The sequence below is a fragment of the Rana temporaria genome, chromosome 3 (assembly GCF_905171775.1).
Source record: "Rana temporaria chromosome 3, aRanTem1.1, whole genome shotgun sequence".
Taxonomy (NCBI): domain Eukaryota; kingdom Metazoa; phylum Chordata; class Amphibia; order Anura; family Ranidae; genus Rana; species Rana temporaria.
In genome coordinates, this window is record NC_053491.1 from 7146913 (window position 1) to 7171350 (window position 24438).

Here is a 24438-nt window from a genome sequence, read left to right on the forward strand (position 1 = left end):
ACATACAACTAGAGCCACACAGACAACTAGAGTCACACATACAACTAGAGCCACACATACAACTAGAGCCACACATACAACTAGAGCCACACATACAACTAGAGTCACACATACAACTAGAGCCACACAGACAACTAGAGACACACATACAACTAGAGCCACACAGACAACTAGAGTCACACATACAACTAGAGCCACACAGACAACTAGAGTCACACATACAACTAGAGCCACACAGAAAACTAGAGCTACACATACAACTAGAGTCACACATACAACTAGAGTCACACAGACAACTAGAGTCACACATACAACTAGAGCCACACAGACAACTAGAGTCACACATACAACTAGAGCCACACAGAAAACTAGAGCCACACAGACAACTAGAGACACACAGACAACTAGAGTCACACAGACAACTAGAGTCACACATACAACTAGAGCCACGCATACAACTAGAGCCACACATACAACTAGAGTCACACAGACAACTAGAGCCACACATACAACTAGAGCCACACAGACAACTAGAGTCACACATACAACTAGAGTCACACAGACAACTAGAGTCACACATACAACTAGAGCCACACAGACAACTAGAGTCACGCATACAACTAGAGCCACACATACAACTAGAGTCACACACACAACTAGAGTCACACATACAACTAGAGCCACACATACAACTAGAGTCACACATACAACTAGAGTCACACATACAACTAGAGCCACACAGACAACTAGAGACACACATACAACTAGAGCCACACAGACAACTAGAGTCACACATACAACTAGAGCCACACAGACAACTAGAGTCACACATACAACTAGAGCCACACAGACAACTAGAGCCACACATACAACTAGAGTCACACATACAACTAGAGTCACACATACAACTAGAGCCACACAGACAACTAGAGCCACACATACAACTAGAGCCACACATACAACTAGAGTCACACAGACAACTAGAGTCACACATACAACTAGAGCCACACATACAACTAGAGCCACACATACAACTAGAGTCACACATACAACTGGAGCCACACAGACAACTAGAGTCAAGCCCCATACACACTATCAGTTTTCCTGCTGGTTTTCTCTTCAGGTTTACCAAAACCATGTAGTACAAGGGCCTGCCTGATTGCATTCAAATTGAAACGCTTAAGGTTTGACCTCATATTAGATGGTTTTGGTAAACCTGAAGAGAAAACCATCAGGAAAACTGATAGTGTGTATGGGGCTTCACACATACAACTAGAGTCACACATACAACTAGAGTCACACATACAACTAGAGTCACACATACAGCTAGAGCCACACATACAACTAGAGCCACACATACAACTAGAGCCACACATACAACTAGAGCCACACATACAACTAGAGCCACACATACAACTAGAGTCACACATACAACTAGAGCCACACATACAACTAGAGTCACACATACAACTAGAGTCACACATACAACTAGAGATAGACAGACAATTAGAGTCACGCATACAACTAGAGTCACACATACAACTAGAGTCACACATACAACTAGAGTCACACATACAACTAGAGCCACACAGACAACTAGAGTCACACATACAACTAGAGTCACACATACAACTAGAGCCACACAGACAACTAGAGTCACACAGACAACTAGAGTCACACATACAACCAGAGCCACACATACAACCAGAGCCACACATACAACTAGAGCCACACATACAACTAGAGTCACACATACAACTAGAGCCACACATACAACTAGAGCCACACAGACAACTAGAGTCACACAGACAACTAGAGCCACACAGACAACTAGAGACACACATACAACTAGAGACACACATACAACTAGAGACACACATACAACTAGAGTCACACATACAACTAGAGTCACACATACAACCAGAGCCACACATACAACCAGAGCCACACATACAACTAGAGCCACACATACAACCAGAGCCACACATACAACCAGAGCCACACATACAACTAGAGCCACACATACAACTAGAGTCACACATACAACTAGAGTCACACAGACAACTAGAGCTACACATACAACTAGAGTCACACATACAACTAGAGTCACGCATACAACTAGAGCCACACATACAACTAGAGCCACACATACAACTAGAGTCACACATACAACTAGAGCCACACATACAACTATAGCCACACATACAACTAGAGCCACACATACAACTAGAGCCACACAGACAACTAGAGTCACACATACAACTAGAGTCACGCATACAACTAGAGCCACACATACAACTAGAGCCACACATACATCTAGTGCCACACATACAACTAGAGCCACACATACAACTAGAGCCACACATACAACTAGAGTCACACATACAACTAGACCCACGCATACAACTATAGTCACGCATACAACTAGAGCCACACATACAACTAGAGCCACACATACAACTAGAGCCACACATACAACTAGAGCCACACATACAACTAGAGCCACACATACAACTAGAGTCACACAGACAACTAGAGCCACACATACAACTAGAGCCACACATACAACTAGAGCCACACAGACAACTAGAGTCACACATACAACTAGAGCCACACATACATCTAGAGTCACACATACAACTAGAGCCACACATACAACTAGAGCCACACATACAACTAGAGCCACACATACAACTAGAGTCACACATACAACTAGAGCCACACATACAACTAGAGTCACACATACAACTAGAGCCACACATACAACTAGAGCCACACATACAACTAGAGTCACACATACAACTAGAGCCACACATACAACTAGAGCCACACATACAACTAGAGCCACACATACAACTAGAGCCACACATACAACTAGAGTCACACATACAACTAGAGCCACACATACAACTAGAGTCACACATACAACTAGAGTCACACATACAACTAGAGATAGACAGACAATTAGAGTCACGCATACAACTAGAGTCACACATACAACTAGAGTCACACATACAACTAGAGTCACACATACAACTAGAGCCACACAGACAACTAGAGTCACACATACAACTAGAGTCACACATACAACTAGAGCCACACAGACAACTAGAGTCACACAGACAACTAGAGTCACACATACAACCAGAGCCACACATACAACCAGAGCCACACATACAACTAGAGCCACACATACAACTAGAGTCACACATACAACTAGAGCCACACATACAACTAGAGCCACACAGACAACTAGAGTCACACAGACAACTAGAGCCACACAGACAACTAGAGCCACACATACAACTAGAGACACACATACAACTAGAGACACACATACAACTAGAGTCACACATACAACTAGAGTCACACATACAACCAGAGCCACACATACAACCAGAGCCACACATACAACTAGAGCCACACATACAACCAGAGCCACACATACAACCAGAGCCACACATACAACTAGAGCCACACATACAACTAGAGTCACACATACAACTAGAGTCACACAGACAACTAGAGCTACACATACAACTAGAGTCACACATACAACTAGAGTCACGCATACAACTAGAGTCACACATACAACTAGAGTCACGCATACAACTAGAGCCACACATACAACTAGAGCCACACATACATCTAGTGCCACACATACAACTAGAGCCACACATACAACTAGAGCCACACATACAACTAGAGTCACACATACAACTAGACCCACGCATACAACTAGAGCCACACATACAACTAGAGCCACACATACAACTAGAGCCACACATACAACTAGAGCCACACATACAACTAGAGCCACACATACAACTAGAGTCACACAGACAACTAGAGCCACACATACAACTAGAGCCACACATACAACTAGAGCCACACAGACAACTAGAGTCACACATACAACTAGAGCCACACATACATCTAGAGTCACACATACAACTAGAGCCACACATACAACTAGAGCCACACATACAACTAGAGCCACACATACAACTAGAGTCACACATACAACTAGAGCCACACATACAACTAGAGTCACACATACAACTAGAGCCACACATACAACTAGAGCCACACATACAACTAGAGTCACACATACAACTAGAGCCACACATACAACTAGAGCCACACATACAACTAGAGTCACACATACAACTAGAGCCACACATACAACTAGAGTCACACATACAACTAGAGTCACACAGACAACTAGAGTCACACATACAACTAGAGTCACACAGACAACCAGTGGCATCTTAAGAGCATTATAGGCCCCCGGGCAATACAGTGCACTGGGGCCCTGTCTACACAATCGTGCACGAGAATTTACTGACAAAAATCATGAAATTTACTGGCAGAACCACATTTTTTTTACTGGCACTGCAAAAAAAGTACCTAAAATTACAGTTTTACAAATTTCTTCATTGACATGAAGGTTAGGTTACTATAACCCAGCCTTCTCAGAGTTTCCTCTTACACCAGAGTCTGCAGGATTCCCCCTTACAGTGAAAGGGAACTCTTATGTAAAAGGGAACGCTGCAGATCATAATGTAACGGGGGGAACTCTGATGTGGAGGGGGGACTCTGGTGACCAGAGACTACCTTATATCAGAGTTCACCGCTTTCTCTTTACATCAGAGTTCCCACTTACATCAGGGTCTTTGCACTGTAAGGGGGAATCCTGCAGACTCGGATGTAAAGGGGAACACCAGGAACTCTGAAGTACAACTAGAGACACACATACAACTAGAGTCACACATACAACTAGAGTCACACAGACAACTAGAGCCACACAGACAACTAGAGCCACACAGACAACTAGAGTCACACATACAACTAGAGTCACACAGACAACTAGAGTCACACATACAACCAGAGCCACACATACAACTAGAGCCACACATACAACCAGAGCCACACATACAACCAGAGCCACACATACAACTAGAGCCACACATACAACTAGAGTCACACATACAACTAGAGCCACACATACAACTAGAGTCACACATACAACTAGAGCCACACATACAACTAGAGCCACACATACAACTAGAGCCACGCATACAACTAGAGTCACGCATACAACTAGAGCCACACATACAACTAGAGCCACACATACAACTAGAGTCACACATACAACTAGAGTCACACATGCAACTAGAGCCACGCATACAACTAGAGTCACACATACAACTAGAGCCACACATACAACTAGAGTCACACATACAACTAGAGCCACACATACAACTAGAGCCACACATACAAATAGAGTCACACATACAACTAGAGCCACACAGACAACTAGAGTCACACATACAACTAGAGTCACACAGACAACTAGAGTCACACAGACAACTAGAGACACACATACAACTAGAGACACACATACAACTAGAGACACACATACAACTAGAGCCACACAGACAACTAGAGCCACACAGACAACTAGAGACACACATACAACTAGAGACACACATACAACTAGAGTCACACATACAACTAGAGCCACACAGACAACTAGAGCCACACATACAACTAGAGCCACACAGACAATAAGAGTCACACATACAACTAGAGACACACATACAACTAGAGTCACACAGACAACTAGAGCCACACATACAACTAGAGTCACACATACAACTAGAGCCACACATACAACTAGAGCCACACAGACAACTAGAGCCACACATACAACTAGAGCCACACAGACAATAAGAGTCACACATACAACTAGAGACACACATACAACTAGAGTCACACATACAACTAGAGCCACACATACAACTAGAGTCACACATACAACTAGAGCCACACATACAACTAGAGTCACACATACAACTAGAGCCACACATACAACTAGAGCCACACATACAACTAGAGCCACACATACAACTAGAGCCACACATACAACTAGAGCCACATATACAACTAGAGTCACACATACAACTAGAGCCACACATACAACTAGAGTCACACATACAACTAGAGTCACACATACAACTAGAGTCACACATACAACTAGAGCCACACATACAACTAGAGTCACACATACAACTAGAGTCACACATACAACTAGAGCCACACATACAACTAGAGCCACACATACAACTAGAGCCACACATACAACTAGAGTCACTCATACAACTAGAGCCACACATACAACTAGAGTCACACATACAACTAGAGCCACACAGACAACTAGAGCCACACAGACAACTAGAGCCACACATACAACTAGAGCCACACAGACACAATTTCTTTGTGTCTCCGGCATCCTCCGTCCTCCTTCCTCCCACCTCTCCTCTCTGTGCGGAGGATGCCGGGAGACGTTTTGCTAGAAGTGTGGAGGCGACAAGACTCTATAAATAGCCGTGTCTCTCAGTCTGATCATTGCACCAATCTGTATACTCCACAATCCATCATCCGCCGCAACGTGCGCACCCCGAACACGCACACCCCCGGCCGTACACCCTTCACCAATAAACTGCTGTGTACCACCTATGTACCCTCTATATACCCTCTATGTACCAAGCATGTACCCTCTATGTACCCCCTATGCACTATTCATGTACCCTCTATGTACCCCCTATGCACTATACATGTACCCTCTATGTACCCCCTATGCACTATCCATGTACCATCTATGTACCCCCTATGCACTATTCATGTACCCTCTATGTACCCCCTATGTACTATCCATGTACCCTCTATGTACCCCCTATGCACTATACATGTACCCTCTATGTACCCCCTATGCACTATACATGTACCATCTATGTACCCCCTATGCACTATCCATGTACCCTCTATGTACCCCCTATGCACTATCCATGTACCATCTATGTACCCCCTATGCACTATACATGTACCCTCTATGTACCCCCTATGCACTATCCATGTACCATCTATGTACCCCCTATGTACTATCCATGTACCCTCTATGTACCCCCTATGCACTATCCATGTACCATCTATGTACCCCCTATGCACTATACATGTACCCTCTATGTACCCCCTATGCACTATCCATGTACCATCTATGTACCAACCATGTACTATATATGTACTATCCATGTACCTTCTATGTACTATCCATGTACCTTCTATATACTAGGCATGTGCATTTTGTTTCGTTCCAAATCGAAATTCGGACAATTTTTTTTATTATTCGGACATTCGGATGCATACGAATTCCCAAATTGTAATATTAACGAATTTAACCGAATCCGAACGAACGTTTTCAAATCGAAAACCCGCGGACGAAATTCGACTCGAATTCGAAAACAAATCCGAATGAAAATTGAAAGCAAATTTGAATCAGAATCTAAAAAATATAAATCGATTTCTAAAAAAGAATACAATAAAATAGAATATAAAATGATAAAACAATAGAATGAAAATCAAAGAATAGTAAAGAACAGAGTGGAATTTAATAGAATGTAATCAAATACAATAGAATATGACCTGGCTTCTTCTATCTATCTTCCATTTTCAGAAATTCGAAATTCATATAAAATTAACTCAAATTCGAATAGAAAAATATTAGAAGGGTAGAGTAATAATATATATATTTTCTACTCTATTCTAATATTTTTCTATTGGAATTTGAGTTCATTCTATATGAATTTCGAATTTCTGAAAATGGAAGATAGATAGAAGAAGCCGCCAGGTCATATTCTATTGTATTTGATTACATTCTATTACATTCCACTCTGTTCGAATAGTTATCGAATCCGGACAAAATATTTTCGAATTCGACCGGATTTTTCGAAATTCGGTCGAAAACGAGCGAATTCCGAAAACGAATTTAACACATGTAACGAATCTAACTTAACGAAATTAATTAAATAACAAATTAAAACGAAACAAAACAAATTTTTCCCTTTTGCACATGCCTACTATATACCCTATGCACTATCCATGTACCATCAATGTACTATACATGAACCCTCTATGTACTATGCATATACCCTCTATGTGCCAACCATATACTATATATGTACCCTCCATGTACTATCCATGTACCATCTATGTACTATCCATGTACACTCTATGTGCCAACCATGTACTATCTATGTACTATCCATGTACCCTCCATGTACTATCCTTGTACTATCTATGTACCCTCTATGTACTATCTATGTACCCTCTATGTACTATCCATGTACACTCTATGTACCCTCCATGTACTATCCATGTACTCTCTATGTACTATCCATGTACCCTCTATGTACTATCCATGTACCCTCTATGTACTATCCATGTACCCTCTATGTACTATCCATGTACCCTCTATGTACTATCTATGTACACTCTATGTACTATCCATGTACTATCCATGTACCCCCCATGTACTATCCTTGTACTATCTATGTACTATCCTTGTACTATCCATGTACCCTCTATGTACTATCTATGTACACTCTATGTACTATCCATGTACCCCCTATGTACTATCCATGTACTATCCATGTACACTCTATGTACCCTCTATGTACTATCCATGTACCCTCTATGTACTATCCATGTACTATCCATGTACCCTCTATGTACTATCCATGTACCCTCCGTGTACTATCCATGTACCCTCTATGTACTATCCATGTACCCTCTATGTACTATCCATGTACCCTCCATGTACTATCCATGTACCCTCCATGTACTATCCATGTACCCTCCATGTACTATCCATGTACCCTCCATGTACTATCCATGTACTATCCATGTACCCTCTATGTACTATCCATGTACTATCCATGTACCCTCTATGTACTATCCATGTACTATCCATGTACACTCTATGTACTATCTTTCCTCCACACAACTCCCGCTCACTGGATATTTTCTCTTTTTTCCCACCATTCTCTGTAATCCTGAGAGATGGTTGTGTGTAAAAATCCCAGAAATACTCCAGCCGGCCCGTCTGCCACCAACAACCGTCCCACGTTCAAAGCCACCGAGATCCCTTTCTTCCCATATATGATGCTCAGTTTGGACTTCAGCAAGTCGTCTTCACCCCGTCTAGATGACTAAATGGCTTGAGTCGCTGCCGTGTGATTGGCTGATCAGGTGTACCTTATTAAGTGGCCGGCGAGTGTAAATATATAATATGTGACTAGAGATGGATTATTATGTAATGTATACAATGTAACCCATCCGTGTATAGAATGTATGATACAATGTAACCGATATCTGTATGATTGATCCCCATGTAATCAATATCTGTATGATTGATCTCCATGTATACAATGTAACCGATATCTGTATGATTGATCTCCATGTATACAATGTAACCAATATCGGTATGATTGATCCCCATGTAACCGATATCTGTATGATTGATCCCCATGTAACCGATATCTGTATGATTGATCCCCATGTAACTGATATCTGTATGATTGATCCCCATGTAACTGATATCTGTATGATTGATCTCTAGGTATAGAATATATCTGATATCTGTATGATTGATCCCCATGTAACCGATATCTGTATGATTGATCCCCATGTAATCAATATCTGTATGATTGATCCCCATGTAACCGATATCTGTATGATTGATCCCCATGTAATCAATATCTGTATGATTGATCTCCATGTATACAATGTAACCGATATCTGTATGATTGATCTCCATGTATACAATGTAACCAATATCGGTATGATTGATCCCCATGTAACCGATATCTGTATGATTGATCCCCATGTAACCGATATCTGTATGATTGATCCCCATGTAACTGATATCTGTATGATTGATCCCCATGTAACCAATATCTGTATGATTGATCCCCATGTAACCAATATCTGTATGATTGATCCCCATGTAACTGATATCTGTATGATTGATCCCCATGTAATCAATATCTGTATGATTGATCCCCATGTAACTGATATCTGTATGATTGATCCCCATGTAATCAATATCTGTATGATTGATCCCCATGTAACTGATATCTGTATGATTGATCCCCATGTAACCAATATCTGTATGATTGATCTCTAGGTATAGAATATATCTGATATCTGTATGATTGATCCCCATGTAACCGATATCTGTATGATTGATCCCCATGTAATCAATATCTGTATGATTGATCCCCATGTAACCGATATCTGTATGATTGATCCCCATGTAATCAATATCTGTATGATTGATCCCCATGTAACTGATATCTGTATGATTGATCCCCATGTAACCAATATCTGTATGATTGATCTCTAGGTATAGAATATATCTGATATCTGTATGATTGATCCCCATGTAACCGATATCTGTATGATTGATCCCCATGTAACCGATATCTGTATGATTGATCTCCAGGTGTATATAATGTATACAATTTAACTGATATCTTTATTATTGAACCCCATGTATATAATGTAACCAAAATATTTATTATTGATCACCAGGTATACAATGTGTTATGTAACCAATATCTGTATGATTGATCCCCATGTAACCGATATCTGTATGATTGATCTCCATGTAACTGATATCTGTATGATTGATCCCCATGTAACCAATATCTGTATGATTGATCTCCATGTAACCAATATCTGTATGATTGATCTCCATGTAACCAATATCTGTATGATTGATCTCCATGTAACCAATATCTGTATGATTGATCTCCATGTAACCAATATCTGTATGATTGATCTCCATGTAACCAATATCTGTATGATTGATCTCCATGTAACCAATATCTGTATGATTGATCTCCATGTAACCAATATCTGTATGATTGATCTCCATGTAACCGATATCTGTATGATTGATCTCCATCTAACCGATATCTGTATGATTGATCCCCATGTAACCAATATCTGTATGATTGATCCCCATGTAATCAATATCTGTATGATTGATCCCCATGTAATCAATATCTGTATGATTGATCCCCATGTAACCGATATCTGTATGATTGATCCCCATGTAACCAATATCTGTATGATTGATCCCCATGTAACCAATATCTGTATGATTGATCCCTAGGTATAGAATGTAACCAATATCTGTATGATTGATCCCCATGTATACAATATCTGTATGATTGATCCCCATGTATACAATATCTGTATGATTGATCTCCATGTATACAATATCTGTATGATTGATCTCCATGTAACCGATATCTGTATGATTGATCCCCATGTATACAATATCTGTATGATTGATCCCCATGTAACCGATATCTGAATGATTGATCCCCATGTATACAATATCTGTATGATTGATCTATAGGTAAAGAATATATCTGATATCAGTATGATTGATCTCTAGGTATAGAATATATCTGATATCTGTATGATTGATCTCTAGGTATAGAATATATCTGATATCTGTATGATTGATCTCCATGTAACCGATATCTGTATGATTGATCCCCATGTAACCAATATCTGCATGATTGATCCCCATGTAATCAATATCTGTATGATTGATCCCCATGTAATCAATATCTGTATGATTGATCCCCATGTAACCGATATCTGTATGATTGATCCCCATGTAACTGATATCTGTATGATTGATCTCCATGTAACCGATATCTGTATGATTGATCCCCATGTAACCAATATCTGTATGATTGATCCCCATGTAATCAATATCTGTATGATTGATCCCCATGTAACCGATATCTGTATGATTGATCCCCATGTAACTGATATCTGTATGATTGATCCCCATGTAACCGATATCTGTATGATTGATCCCCATGTAACTGATATCTGTATGATTGATCTCCATGTAACCGATATCTGTATGATTGATCCCCATGTAACCAATATCTGTATGATTGATCCCCATGTAACCAATATCTGTATGATTGATCCCTAGGTATAGAATGTAACCAATATCTGTATGATTGATCCCCATGTATACAATATCTGTATGATTGATCCCCATGTATACAATATCTGTATGATTGATCTCCATGTATACAATATCTGTATGATTGATCCCCATGTATACAATATCTGTATGATTGATCTCCATGTATACAATATCTGTATGATTGATCCCCATGTATACAATATCTGTATGATTGATCCCCATGTAACCGATATCTGAATGATTGATCCCCATGTATACAATATCTGTATGATTGATCTCCATGTATACAATATCTGTATGATTGATCTCTAGGTATAGAATATATCTGATATCCGTATGATTGATCTCTAGGTATAGAATATATCTGATATCTGTATGATTGATCTCCATGTAACCGATATCTGTATGATTGATCTCCATGTAACTGATATCTATATGATTGATCCCCATGTAACCAATATCTGTATGATTGATCCCCATGTAACCAATATCTGTATGATTGATCCCCATGTATACAATGTAACTGATATCTATATGATTGATCCCCATGTATAGAATATATCTGATATCTGTATGATTGATCCCCTTGTATACAATGTAACCGATATCTGTATGATTGATCCCCATGTATACAATGTAACCGATCCATGGACGATGTATAGGAGATGACGTCCCCCACACATGGATATTATATAGAATCTGATGACAGCGGGTAACACGTGGTTGTAGGTGAGTCATGACGTCATATATGGGGGGTGACCTCATATATAAAGGGGAGGAGGGGGGGTGATGCACCATTTCGGTACCGGGGCCCCTCTGCACCATTCGGTATCCATAGGCAGAGCTGTCCGGTTGGGGGGAGTTTTCCTCGCCGTGTGATTGGACGATCAGCCCCCAAATCAGATCGGTGGGAGATCCGATCGCCCCGCTCCTCCTCCTCCTCCGCCGTAGGCGGGGCTCTGTCCACGGTGCTGAATCGGCGGCGGCGTCGTCACGTGACTCGTTGCCAGCTCCGGGGCTCCGATCATCACCGGGGCGGGGAGGGGGGGAGGAGCCGATCGGAGGATCGCCGTTGCTCGGGTGTCGCCGGTTTGGGGGGCGGGGGCGGACGGGGCCACACACGATGCAGCGGCTCCGGTTGAACGAAGCTCACGCCGTGTACCTGGGGCAGTTGGCCCGGAAGGACGGGAACCGGCGGGGGGTTCTGAGTAAGCGGAGCTCCGATAATAATCGCTGGCAGAGCCGCAGCTTCTCCCTCCTCCATAACCTTCTATTCTGCTTCGAATCGGACTCCTCCGGCCGGCCCTGCGCCCTCTACCTACTGGAGGGATGTACGTGTGAGCGGGGGGCCAAGGGGGGCCCCGACCGACAGGTGAGACATACTGGGGGGCCCTACATACAGGGGGCCCCGACCGACAGGTGAGACATACTGGGGGGCCCTACATACAGGGGGGCCCCGACCGACAGGTGAGACATACTGGGGGGCCCTACATACAGGGGGGCCCCGACCGACAGGTGAGAAGCACAGGGGGGCCCTACATACAGGGGGGTCCTGACCGACAGGTGAGACATACCGGGGGCCCTACATACAGGGGGGCCCCGACCGACAGGTGAGACCCACAGGGGGGCCTACATACAGGGGGGCCCCAACTGATAGGTGAGACCCACCGGGGGCCCTACATACAGGGGGGTCCTGACCGACAGGTGAGACCCACAGGGGGGCCCTACATACAGGGGGGCCCCGACCGACAGGTGAAACATACTGGGGGCCCTACATACAGGGGGGACCCACAGGGGGCCCTACATACAGGGGGGCCCCGACCGACAGGTGAGACCCACAGGGGGGCCCCGACCGACAGGTGAGACATACAGGGGGGCCCCGACCGACAGGTGAGACCCACCGGGGGCCCTACATACAGGGGGGCCCCGACCGACAGGTGAGACCCACAGGGGGGCCCTACATACAGGGGGCCCGACCGACAGGTGAGACATACCGGGGGGCCTACATACAGGGGGGCCAAGGGGGGCCCCGACCGACAGGTGAGACATACCGGGGGGCCTACATACAGGGGGGGCCCCGACCGACAGGTGAGACCCACGGGGGGGCCCTACATACAGGGGGCCCCGACCGACAGGTGAGACATACTGGGGGGCCCTACATACAGGGGGCCCGACCGACAGGTGAGACATACCGGGGGGCCTACATACAGGGGGGCCAAGGGGGGCCCCGACCGACAGGTGAGACATACCGGGGGGCCTACATACAGGGGGGGCCCCGACCGACAGGTGAGACCCACCGGGGGGCCCTACATACAGGGGGCCCCGACCGACAGGTGAGACATACTGGGGGGCCCTACATACAGGGGGGCCCCGACCGACAGGTGAGACATACCGGGGGGCCCTACATACAGGGGGGGCCCCGACCGACAGGTGAGACATACAGGGGGGCCCTACATACAGGGGGGCCCGACCGACAGGTGAGACCCACCGGGGGGCCCTACATACAGGGGGGGCCCCGACCGACAGGTGAGACCCACCGGGGGGCCCTACATACAGGGGGGGCCCCGACCGACAGGTGAGACCCACCGGGGGGCCCTACATACAGGGGGGCCCCGACCGACAGGTGAGACCCACAGGGGGGACCTACATACAGGGGCCCCGACCGACAGGTGAGACATACCGGGGGCCCTACATACAGGGGGCCCGACCGACAGGTGAGACCCACAGGGGGGCCTACATACAGGGGGGCCCCAACTGATAGGTGAGACCCACCGGGGGCCCTACATACAGGGGGGACCCGACCGACAGGTGAGACATACGGGGGCCCTACATACAGGGGGGCCCCGACCGACAGGTGAGAAGCACAGGGGGGCCCTACATACAGGGGGGCCCCGACAGGTGAGACATACCGGGGGCCCTACATACAGGGGGGGCCCGACCGACAGGTGAGACATACCGGGGGGCCCTACATACAGGGGGGCCCGACCGACAGGTGAGACCCACAGGGGGGCCCTACATACAGGGGGCCCCGACCGACAGGTGAGACCCACAGGGGGGCCCTACATACAGGGGGGCTCCAACCGACAGGTGAGACCCACAGGGGGGCCCGACCGACAGGTGAGACCCACAGGGGGCCCTACATACAGGGGGGGCCCCGACCGTCAGGTGAGACCCACAGGGGGCCCCGACCGACAGGTGAGACCCACAGGGGGGCCCTACAGACAGGGGGGCCCAGACCGACAGGCGAGACCCACAGGGAGGCCCTACATACAGGGGGGCCCGACTGACAGGTGAGACATAACAGGGTGGCCCCGGCCGACAGGTGAGATATACAGATGGCCCCGGCCGACAGGTGAGAGATACAGGGGGGTCCTATATACAGGGGGGTCCGACCGACAGGTGAGACATAACAGGGTGGCCCCGACCGACAGGTGAGATATACAGGTGGCCTCGGCCGACAGGTGAGAGATACAGGGGGTCCTATATACAGGGGGGCCCAACCGACAGGTGAGAAATACAGGGGGTCCTATATACAGGGGGCCCTGACCGACAGGTGAGAGATACCGGGGGTCAAGGGGGCCCCGACCGACAGGTCGGACATAACAGGGTGGCCCCGACCGACAGGTGAGATATACAGGTGGCCCCGGCCGACAGGTGAAAGATACAGGGGGTCCTATATACAGGGGGCCCCAACCGACAGGTGAGAGATACAGGGGGTCCTATATACAGGGGGTCCTGACCGACAGGTGAGAGATACAGGGGTCCAATATACAGGGGGGCCCCGACCGACGTAAGAGATACGGGGGGCCCCGACCGACAGGTGGGAGATACCGGGGGCTCTATATACAGGGGGCTTTGACCGACAGGTGAGACATACAGGGGTGTCCTATATACAGGGGGGCCCGACCGACAGGTGAGACATACAGGGGGCCCCGACTGACAGGTGAGAGATACAGGGGGGCCCTATATACAGGGGGCTCCAAATGGCGAAACATACAGGGGGGCTCCAACCGACAGGTGAGCTATATAGGGGGGCCTGATATAGAGAGGGGACCCGGACCGACAACTTGGATATAGAGGGGGGTCTATATAGATGGGGGACAAGGTGGGTCCAAACAAACAGGTGAGATCTACAGGGGGGCCCAGACCAAAAGGTACGATATACAGGGGGGCCTATATAGAGGGGGGCCAGACCGACAGGTGAGATATACAGGGAGGCCCTATATATAGGGTTCAAGGGGGCCCCAAAAGACAGATGAGATATACAGAGGGCCCTATATAGAGACGGCCCAGACCGATAGGTGATATATACAGGGGGGCCCTATATAAAGGGGGGCCCCAACAGACAGGTGAAATATACAGGGGATACAAGTGGGGGCCCCTGACTGAAATGTACCTATATGGGGGGCTCTGACAGACTGGTATGTATATTGGCCCAAGGGGGTTCCAACAGACAAGGACCTCCGGCAGACAGGTATGTACATGGGGGGGGGGCACAATTTAGACAGGGCCCCAACAAGCAGGTATGTACATGAGGGATCCCTATATAGATAGGGCCAAGGGTGTCCCCGACAGACAGATATGTACACAGGGGGTCCCCAGCAGACAGGTAAATATAGAGGGAGAGAGGGGGGCCCTGACAGACAGGTACATGGGGGGAAGGGAAAAGAGGGCACTTACAGAGAGGAACATAGCAGGGGGGCCCTATATAGAGGAGGAGAGGGCCCTTACAGACATGTACATAGAGCAGACGAGGCCCCTGCAGAAGGTACATAGAGAGGGGGGGGGTGTACATGGTGGGCTCCTATAGACAGGTATGTGGGTGGAGGAGAGGGACCTCAACAGACGGGTAAATCAGGGGCTCAATGGATGATGGATTCACAGGGAGGGGCATTTCAGGTGTGTAGGGGGCTGGGCACACAGGACAGGAAGGGGCCATACATGTGTGTACAGAAAGCACAGCATAGGGATTGGCCATACAGGTGTGCAGAGGGGCTGGGCACACAGGACAGGGTGGAGCCATACAGGTGTGTAGGGGGCTGGGCACACAGGACAGGGAGGGGCCATACAGGTGTGTAGGGGGGCTGGGCACACAGGACAGGGAGGGGCCATACATGTGTGTACAGAAAGCACAGCATAAGGATTGGCCATACAGGTGTGCAGAGGGGCTGGGCACACAGGACAGGGTGGAGCCATACTGGTGTGTAGGGGGGCTGGGCACACAGGACAGGGAGGAGCCATACAGGTGTGTACAGAAAGCACAGCATAGGGATTGGCCATATAGGTGTGCAGAGGGGCTGGGCACACAGGACAGGGTGGAGCCATACAGGTGTGTAGGGGGGCTGGGCACACAGGACAGGGAGGAGCCATACAGGTGTGTAGGGAGATGGGTACAGGTATGGGTGACAGTTGCATTGTGGGTGAGAGCGATACATACAAGGGTGGGTCCTAATGCACAGGTGAGCCCAGTGTAGCTCATGATTCAGGTGTACAATGCAGCAGATGTGTGGGGGGGCGGGGGGGTTGAACACACAGGTATACCTGTTAGGGGAGGGGAATCGTTCTCTGGCCCAAACGCCTTTTGAAATGTAGCGATAATCCTCTTGATACAAAGAAGCCGGCTACGCAGGTAACATCCATGGCTCTAATAGGCTTTCTGATTAGAGCCTGTGGGCTCTAATAGGCTTCCAAAAGGGTAACAACTAAAGCAGCGGGGGCACTGCTGTGTGTTCGCTGATTACTCAGTGGTGTGTTAGGGAACCGTATACATCACTTCCCTAACACTGACCCGCCTCTCAGCCAATCAGGCTGCTCAGGTCTAGTTACCAAACACCAGATTGGCTGACACAACAGTCGCCGCTATTGGACGCCTGACGGGTATTGAAGATGGTTGAAGAAGTGCAGGAGACATGAAGGACCCCTCTTGTCGCCGTCACGCGCTGCCCCACAAGACAGGGTAAGTGTCGGGCAGTGGGCGGGGGGCACACTCACGCTGGCACACTGGCAGAATTTGGCACAGTGGCTGCATTTGATGGCACAGTGGCTAAGTTTAATGGACATTGGCTTTGTTTGATGGCACAGTGGCAGCGTTTGGGCACAGTGGCAGCGTTTGATGGGCACATAGCTGTGTTTGATGGGCACAGTGGCTGCTTTTGACGGCTGCATTTGATGGGCACAGTCGCAGCATTTGATGGGCACCGTGGCTGTGTCTGATAGCACAGTGGCAGCGTTTGATGGGCACAGTGGCTGCATTTGATGGCACAGTGGCTACGTTTGATGACACAGTGGCTTTGTTTAATGGCACATTGGCTTCGTTTGATGGCACAGTGGCTTTGTTTGATGGCACAGTGGCAGCGTTTGGGCACAGTGGCAGCGTTTGATGGGCACGGTGGCTGCGTTTGATGGGCACAGTGGCTGCTTTTGATGGTGCAGTGGCTGCATTTGATGGGCACAGTGGCAGCGTTTGATGGGCACAGTGGCAGCGTTTGGGCACAGTGGCTGCGTTTGATGGCGCAGTGGCTGCATTTGATGTGCACAGTGGCAGCGTTTGGGCACAGTGGCAGCTTTTGATGGCGCAGTGGCTGCGTTTGATGTTCACAGTAGCTGCGTTTGATGGGCACAGTGGCTGCGTTTGATGGGCGCAGTGGCAGCATTTGATGGGCGCAGTGGCAGCATTTGATGGGCGCAGTGGCAGCATTTGATGGGCACAGTGGCAGCGTTTGATGGGCACAGTGGCTGCGTTTGATGGGCACAGTGGGTGCGTTTGATGGGCACAGTGGCTGCGTTTGATGGGCACAGTGGCTGCGTTTGATGGGCACAGTGGCTGTGTTTGATGGGCACAGTGGCGGCTTTTGATGGGCACAGTGGCTGCATTTGATGTGCACAGTGGCTGCGTTTGATGTGCACAGTGGCAGCGTTTGGGCACAGTGGCTGCATTTGATGGCACAGTGGCAGCGTTTGGGCACAGTGGCAGCGTTTGATGGGCACAGTGGCTGCGTTTGATGGGCACAGTGGCTGCGTTTGATGGGCGCAGTGGCAGCATTTGATGGGCACAGTGGCAGCATTTGATGGGCACAGTTGCAGCGTTTGGGCACAGTGGCAGCGTTTGATGGCGCAGTGGCTGCGTTTGATGGGCACAGTGGCTACGTTTGATGGCACAGTGGCTTCGTTTGATGGCACAGTGGCAGCGTTTGATGGCACAGTGGCAGCGTTTGATGGCACAGTGGCAGCGTTTGATGGGCACAGTGGCTGTGTTTGATGGGCACAGTGGCTGCTTTTAATGGCACAGTGGCTGCGTTTGATGGGCACAGTGGCAGCGTTTGATGGCGCAGTTGCTGCGTTTGATGTGCACAGTGGCAGCGTTTGATGTGCACAGTGGCTGCATTTGATGGGCACAGTGGCTGCGTTTGATGGGCACAGTGGCTGCGTTTGATGGGCGCAGTGGCTGCTTTTGATGGCGCAGTGGCTGCGTTTGATGTGTACAGTGGCTGCGTTTGATGTGCACAGTGGCTGCGTTTGATGTGCACAGTGGCTGCGTTTGATGGGCACAGTGGCTGCGTTTGATGGGCGCAGTGGCAGCATTTGATGGGCGCAGTGGCAGCGTTTGATGGGCACAGTGGCAGCGTTTGATGGGCACAGTGGCTGTGTTTGATGGGCACAGTGGCTGCGTTTGATGGGCACAGTGGCTGTGTTTGATGGGCACAGTGGCGGCTTTTGATGGGCACAGTGGCTGCGTTTGATGTGCACAGTGGCTGCGTTTGATGTGCACAGTGGCAGCGTTTGGGCACAGTGGCTGCATTTGATGGCACAGTGGCAGCGTTTGGGCACAGTGGCAGCGTTTGATGGGCACAGTGGCTGCGTTTGATGGGCACAGTGGCTGCGTTTGATGGGCGCAGTGGCAGCATTTGATGGGCACAGTGGCAGCATTTGATGGGCACAGTTGCAGCGTTTCGGCACAGTGGCAGCGTTTGATGGCGCAGTGGCTGCGTTTGATGGGCACAGTGGCTACGTTTGATGGCACAGTGGCTTCGTTTGATGGCACAGTGGCAGCGTTTGATGGCACAGTGGCAGCGTTTGGGCACAGTGGCAGCGTTTGATGGGCACAGTGGCTGTGTTTGATGGGCACAGTGGCTGCTTTTAATGGCACAGTGGCTGCGTTTGATGGGCACAGTGGCAGCGTTTGATGGGCACAGTGGCTGCGTTTGATGGGCACCGTGGCAGCATTTGATGGGCACAGTGGCTGCGTTTGATGGGCACAGTGGCAGCATTTGATGGGCACCGAGGCAGCATTTGATGGGCACAGTGGCAGTGTTTGATGGGCACAGTGGCTGCAATTGATGGGTTTGTTTTTTTTTCCACATTTTTTTTAGTTTGTTTTTTTTAGCACCAGCTGCCACTGGTAGATTCACTGGTCCTGGTGGCCTCCTTACATATTTGCCCGATGGAGGCCCCCCGACCCTCTCTGCCCAGGAAGATGCCACAGAACGGGTAGAATGAGCCTTTAGACTTGAAGGACAATCAAGGTTTTGAGTGGCGTGTGCCATGCTAATAGTCAGTCTGATCCATCTTGCAATGGAGTTTTTTTTTCCTGTAGGGGGTGGAGCCTATCTCTCATGTGACCATCCTGGAGGATTCCGGAAAAGAAGGTACAGTGAGGTGGGGAAAAAGTATGCGACCCCCGGGCTGATTTTGTACGTTTGCCCCACTGACAAAGAAACGATCCGTCTATAATTTTATTGGTCGGTTTATTATAACAGTGAGAGACAAAATAACAACAAAAATATCCATAAAAATGTATCAGGTAATAACTTGGACTTTATTGGCTACATAAGCAAGATACCGCGGTAATATACTAACGTGTTTCGGCTGACGTTTTACTCCTAGAAAACTGTGAGCAAGGCTTCGGCCGAAACGTGTTCCTCCAGTATTTTTTGATAACATTCTGCATTCATCTTGCCATCAATTGTGACCAAAATTCATGTGCCTTTGTAGCTCACACATCCCCAAAACCTCAGTGATCCACCTCCGTGTTTCACAGTAGGTGAAGTGATTAATCCCGTGTATTGCCCCCTTTAACATCAACGATGGCTTGAAGTCTTTTGTGGTATTGAGGCTCTTTATCTTCTCAGATGGTGAAGCTCCCCATTCCTCTTCCAGTTCCTGTAAATTCTTGGTCTGTCTCGCATGAACGGCACGTTTGAGATCTCCCCAGAGGGGCGCAATGATATTGAGGTCAGGAGACTGAGAAGGCCACTCCAGAACCTTCACTTTATTCTGCTGCAGCCAATGACAGGAGGACTTGGCCCAGGGCCGATCCTAGGGTCACAGACGCCTGGGTGCAGAAATATTGCTGGCGCCCCCACATGGGCGTGGTCATCTTACTAACTCCTCCCCTTTACACATGTTTCTATGGCTACGACTCAAACACAGAGATGCTCCTCTAAGAAGTCTTCATTAGTGTCGCCCCCAGCAGGTGTCCCCCATCAGAGCCACCCACAGCAGGTGTCCCCCATCAGAGTCCCCCACAGCAGGTGTCCCCCATCAGAGCCCCCCCACAGCAGGTGTCCCCCATCAGAGCCCCCCCCAGCAGGTGTCCCCCATCAGAGTCCCCCCCCAGAAGGTGTCCCCCATCAGAGCCACCCACAGCAGGTGTCCCCCATCAGAGCCCCCCACAGCAGGTGTCCCCCATCAGAGCCCCCCACAGCAGGTGTCCCCCATCAGAGCCACCCACAGCAGGTGTCCCCCATCAGAGCCCCCCACAGCAGGTGTCCCCCATCAGAGCCCCCCTCAGCAGGTGTCCCCATCAGAGCCCCCACATCAGGTGTCCCCAAAGATCAGTACCTGTCCAATAGATCCCTGTAGCTCGGGCGCGCTGGGAGCAGAAGCACTTTACAGGGGAGGGGGCATACGTGGCATCTTTGGTTACTAGGAGGGTGGCACTCGGAGAGCATTTCTGGGAGTGCACAGGATGATTGGCAGCAGCTCCGACCAACCCAGAGGCCACTCATCACACCGCCTATGGGAGAAGAGCTGACAGGGGGCGGGGCAGACAGGAGATTGCTCCACGCGCACCGGACAGAATTAATTAGTGGAGCGTACTACCGGAACGCGTTCCAGTACTAGGCTCCGCTGCGGTACCCAACCCGGATTCTGGGGATTCTGCGGGAGGTATGCGCTCTTGTCAGTTGCCAGCGGAGAGAGCAAGCGTGATGGGGAACCGCAGCACCCGCTACATGCGCTCCGCCTCTGGACACAGACAAGGAGGAGGGAGGGGAGCACTTTGGAGCTTCGGCGCCCCAACATCTGCGGCGCCTGGGTGCGGAGCACCCCATGCACCCTGCCTAGGATCAGCCCTGACTTGGCCTTGTGTTTTGGATCTTTGTCATGTTGGAATGTCCAAGTACGTCCCATGCATGCGCAGCTTCCCGGCTGATGAATGAAATGTTCCTCCAGTATTTTTTGATAACATTCTGCATTCATCTTGCCATCAATTTTGACAAAATTTCCTGTGCCTTTGAAGCTCACACATCCCCAAAACATCAGCGATCCACCTCCGTGTTTCACAGTAGGGATGGTGGACCTTTCATCATAGGCTTTGTTGTCTCCTCTCCAAATGTCGTGTTTATGGTTGTGGCCAAAAAGCTCAGTTTTGGTCTCATCTCTCCAAATGACTTTGTGGCAGAAGGTTTGAGTCTTGTCTCTGTGCTGTTTGGCGTATTGTAAGCGGATAGTTTGTGACATTTGCGTAGTAATGGATTTCTTCTGGAGACTCGACCATGCAGCCCATCTTTCTTCAAGTGCCTCCTTATTGTGCATCTTGTACGGCCACACCCCATGTTTTCAGAGAGTCCTGTATGTCACCTGAAGTTATTTGTGGGATTTTCTTTGCATCCCGAACAATTTTCCTGGCAGTTGTGGCTGAAATTTTAGTCGGTCTTCCTGACCGTGGTTTGGTTTCACCAGAACCCCTCATTTTCCACTTCTTGATTAGAGTTTGAACACCGCTGATTGGCCTTCTCCATTCCATGGTTTGGTTTCAACAGAACCTCTCATTTTCCACCTCTGTATCAGGTAATAACTTGGACTTTATTGACTACATAGCAAGATATCGCAGTAACACGCTAACGCGTTTCGGCTGAAGTTTTACTCCTAGCAAACTGTTATGAGCAAGACTTTGGCCGAAACGTGTTGGCATGTTACTTTTGTATCTTGTTATATAGCCAAGAAAGCATTGTTCCATGGAATGTTACCAAGTAGCCGTCTTCATTAGAGGTCGGCCAATATATCGGCCGATATTTCACCTTTTTAAAGATATCGGCATCGGCCGATTATTATGAAAAATAGGCCGATTATCTGGCCGCCTGCCCGCCTGCTCGCTCGCTCGCTCGCTGCTGACTTTTTTTCTTTTTTTAGTTTAGGAAGTCGGCAGCCAACCAGTGGGCCGGTAACAGCCAATCAGCGGCCGCCGACATCCTCCACTGTAAAAAAAATGTCCCCTGACGTGCTGCGCGCCATTGCCTCTGCCTACAAACCCCAGAATGCAGAGCGGGCCGTTAAGGGGACGTTTTTTTTCGGAGTGGAGGATGTCGGCAGCGGCGGCCGCCGATTGGCTGTTACCGGCCCGCTCTGCATTCTGGGGATTGTAGGCAGAGGCGGGGCAGCACGTCAGGGCCAGGGACAAATGGAACTTTCTTGTGCTAGGCTAGGAGATGGAACGGAGCCTGGAGCGATCCGCTGGTGGGCATTGATGAGGTGGCAGTGAATAACATTGGGCTGTACTGGTGGGCACTGATGAGGTTATGCACTGGTTGGCACTGATGAGGTGATGCACTGCTTGGCACTGATGAGGTGATGCACTGGTTGGCACTAATGTGATGCACTGGTTGGCACTGATGTGATGCACTAGTTGGCACTGATGTGATGCACTGGTGATATGTGCTGGTGAGATGCACTGGTGGGCAATGATGGGATGCACTGGTGCATTGGTGGGCAATGATGAGGGCACTGGGATGCACTGGTGGGCACTGATATACACCGATAGGCTGCACTGGTGGGCACTAATGATGTGGCACTGGTGGGCACTGATGTGGAACTTATGGACACTGATAGGCTCCAAAAAAATCGGCCGCAAAAATCGGCAACACATATCGGCCGCCCGATTTCCAAATATCGGCATCGGCCAGAGAAAAACCCATATCGGTCGACCTCTAGTCTTCATTGTATCCAAAATTGTTAAGGGGTATCAAGGTAATTGTGGACACAGCTGAAGATGGGAGATAAGTGCTTTTACATGCACTATAGGAGGGAGAGACGGATACAAGGGTGAGTCTGAATAGACAGGTGAGCCGATGATACGGGTGTAGGGGGTAGGACACACCGGTACACCTATCAGGTGGAGGATTAAGGGGCATCAAGGTACTTGTGGGCACCGCTGGGTGATGAGGGCTCTGTATGTGCACTGTAGGTAGGAGAGTCACAAATGGGCAGGGCCTTAATATACAGGTAGCTGATAATACAGGTGTATTCAGAGAGACAGTGCTGGGAGGACAAGGTCATCCAGTGCCCAGAGCAAAGAT

General features: G+C 48.4%; 1 protein-coding gene across 2 annotated transcripts in view; it reads left to right on the top strand.

Annotated features, from left to right (window-relative positions):
- The first annotated feature begins 12955 nt into the window (after positions 1–12955).
- RASGRF1 (Ras protein specific guanine nucleotide releasing factor 1) overlaps positions 12956–24438 on the top strand; it is a 155624-nt gene continuing 144141 nt past the window's right edge. Inside the window, exon 1 of one of the 2 annotated variants that reach the window (XM_040342192.1) lies at positions 12956–13235. In XM_040342192.1, coding sequence (XP_040198126.1) covers positions 12987–13235 — 249 coding nt within the window. In that variant the 5' untranslated portion in view covers positions 12956–12986. The remainder of the gene's footprint in view (positions 13236–24438) is intronic. The other variant, XM_040342193.1, reaches the window with a different exon arrangement.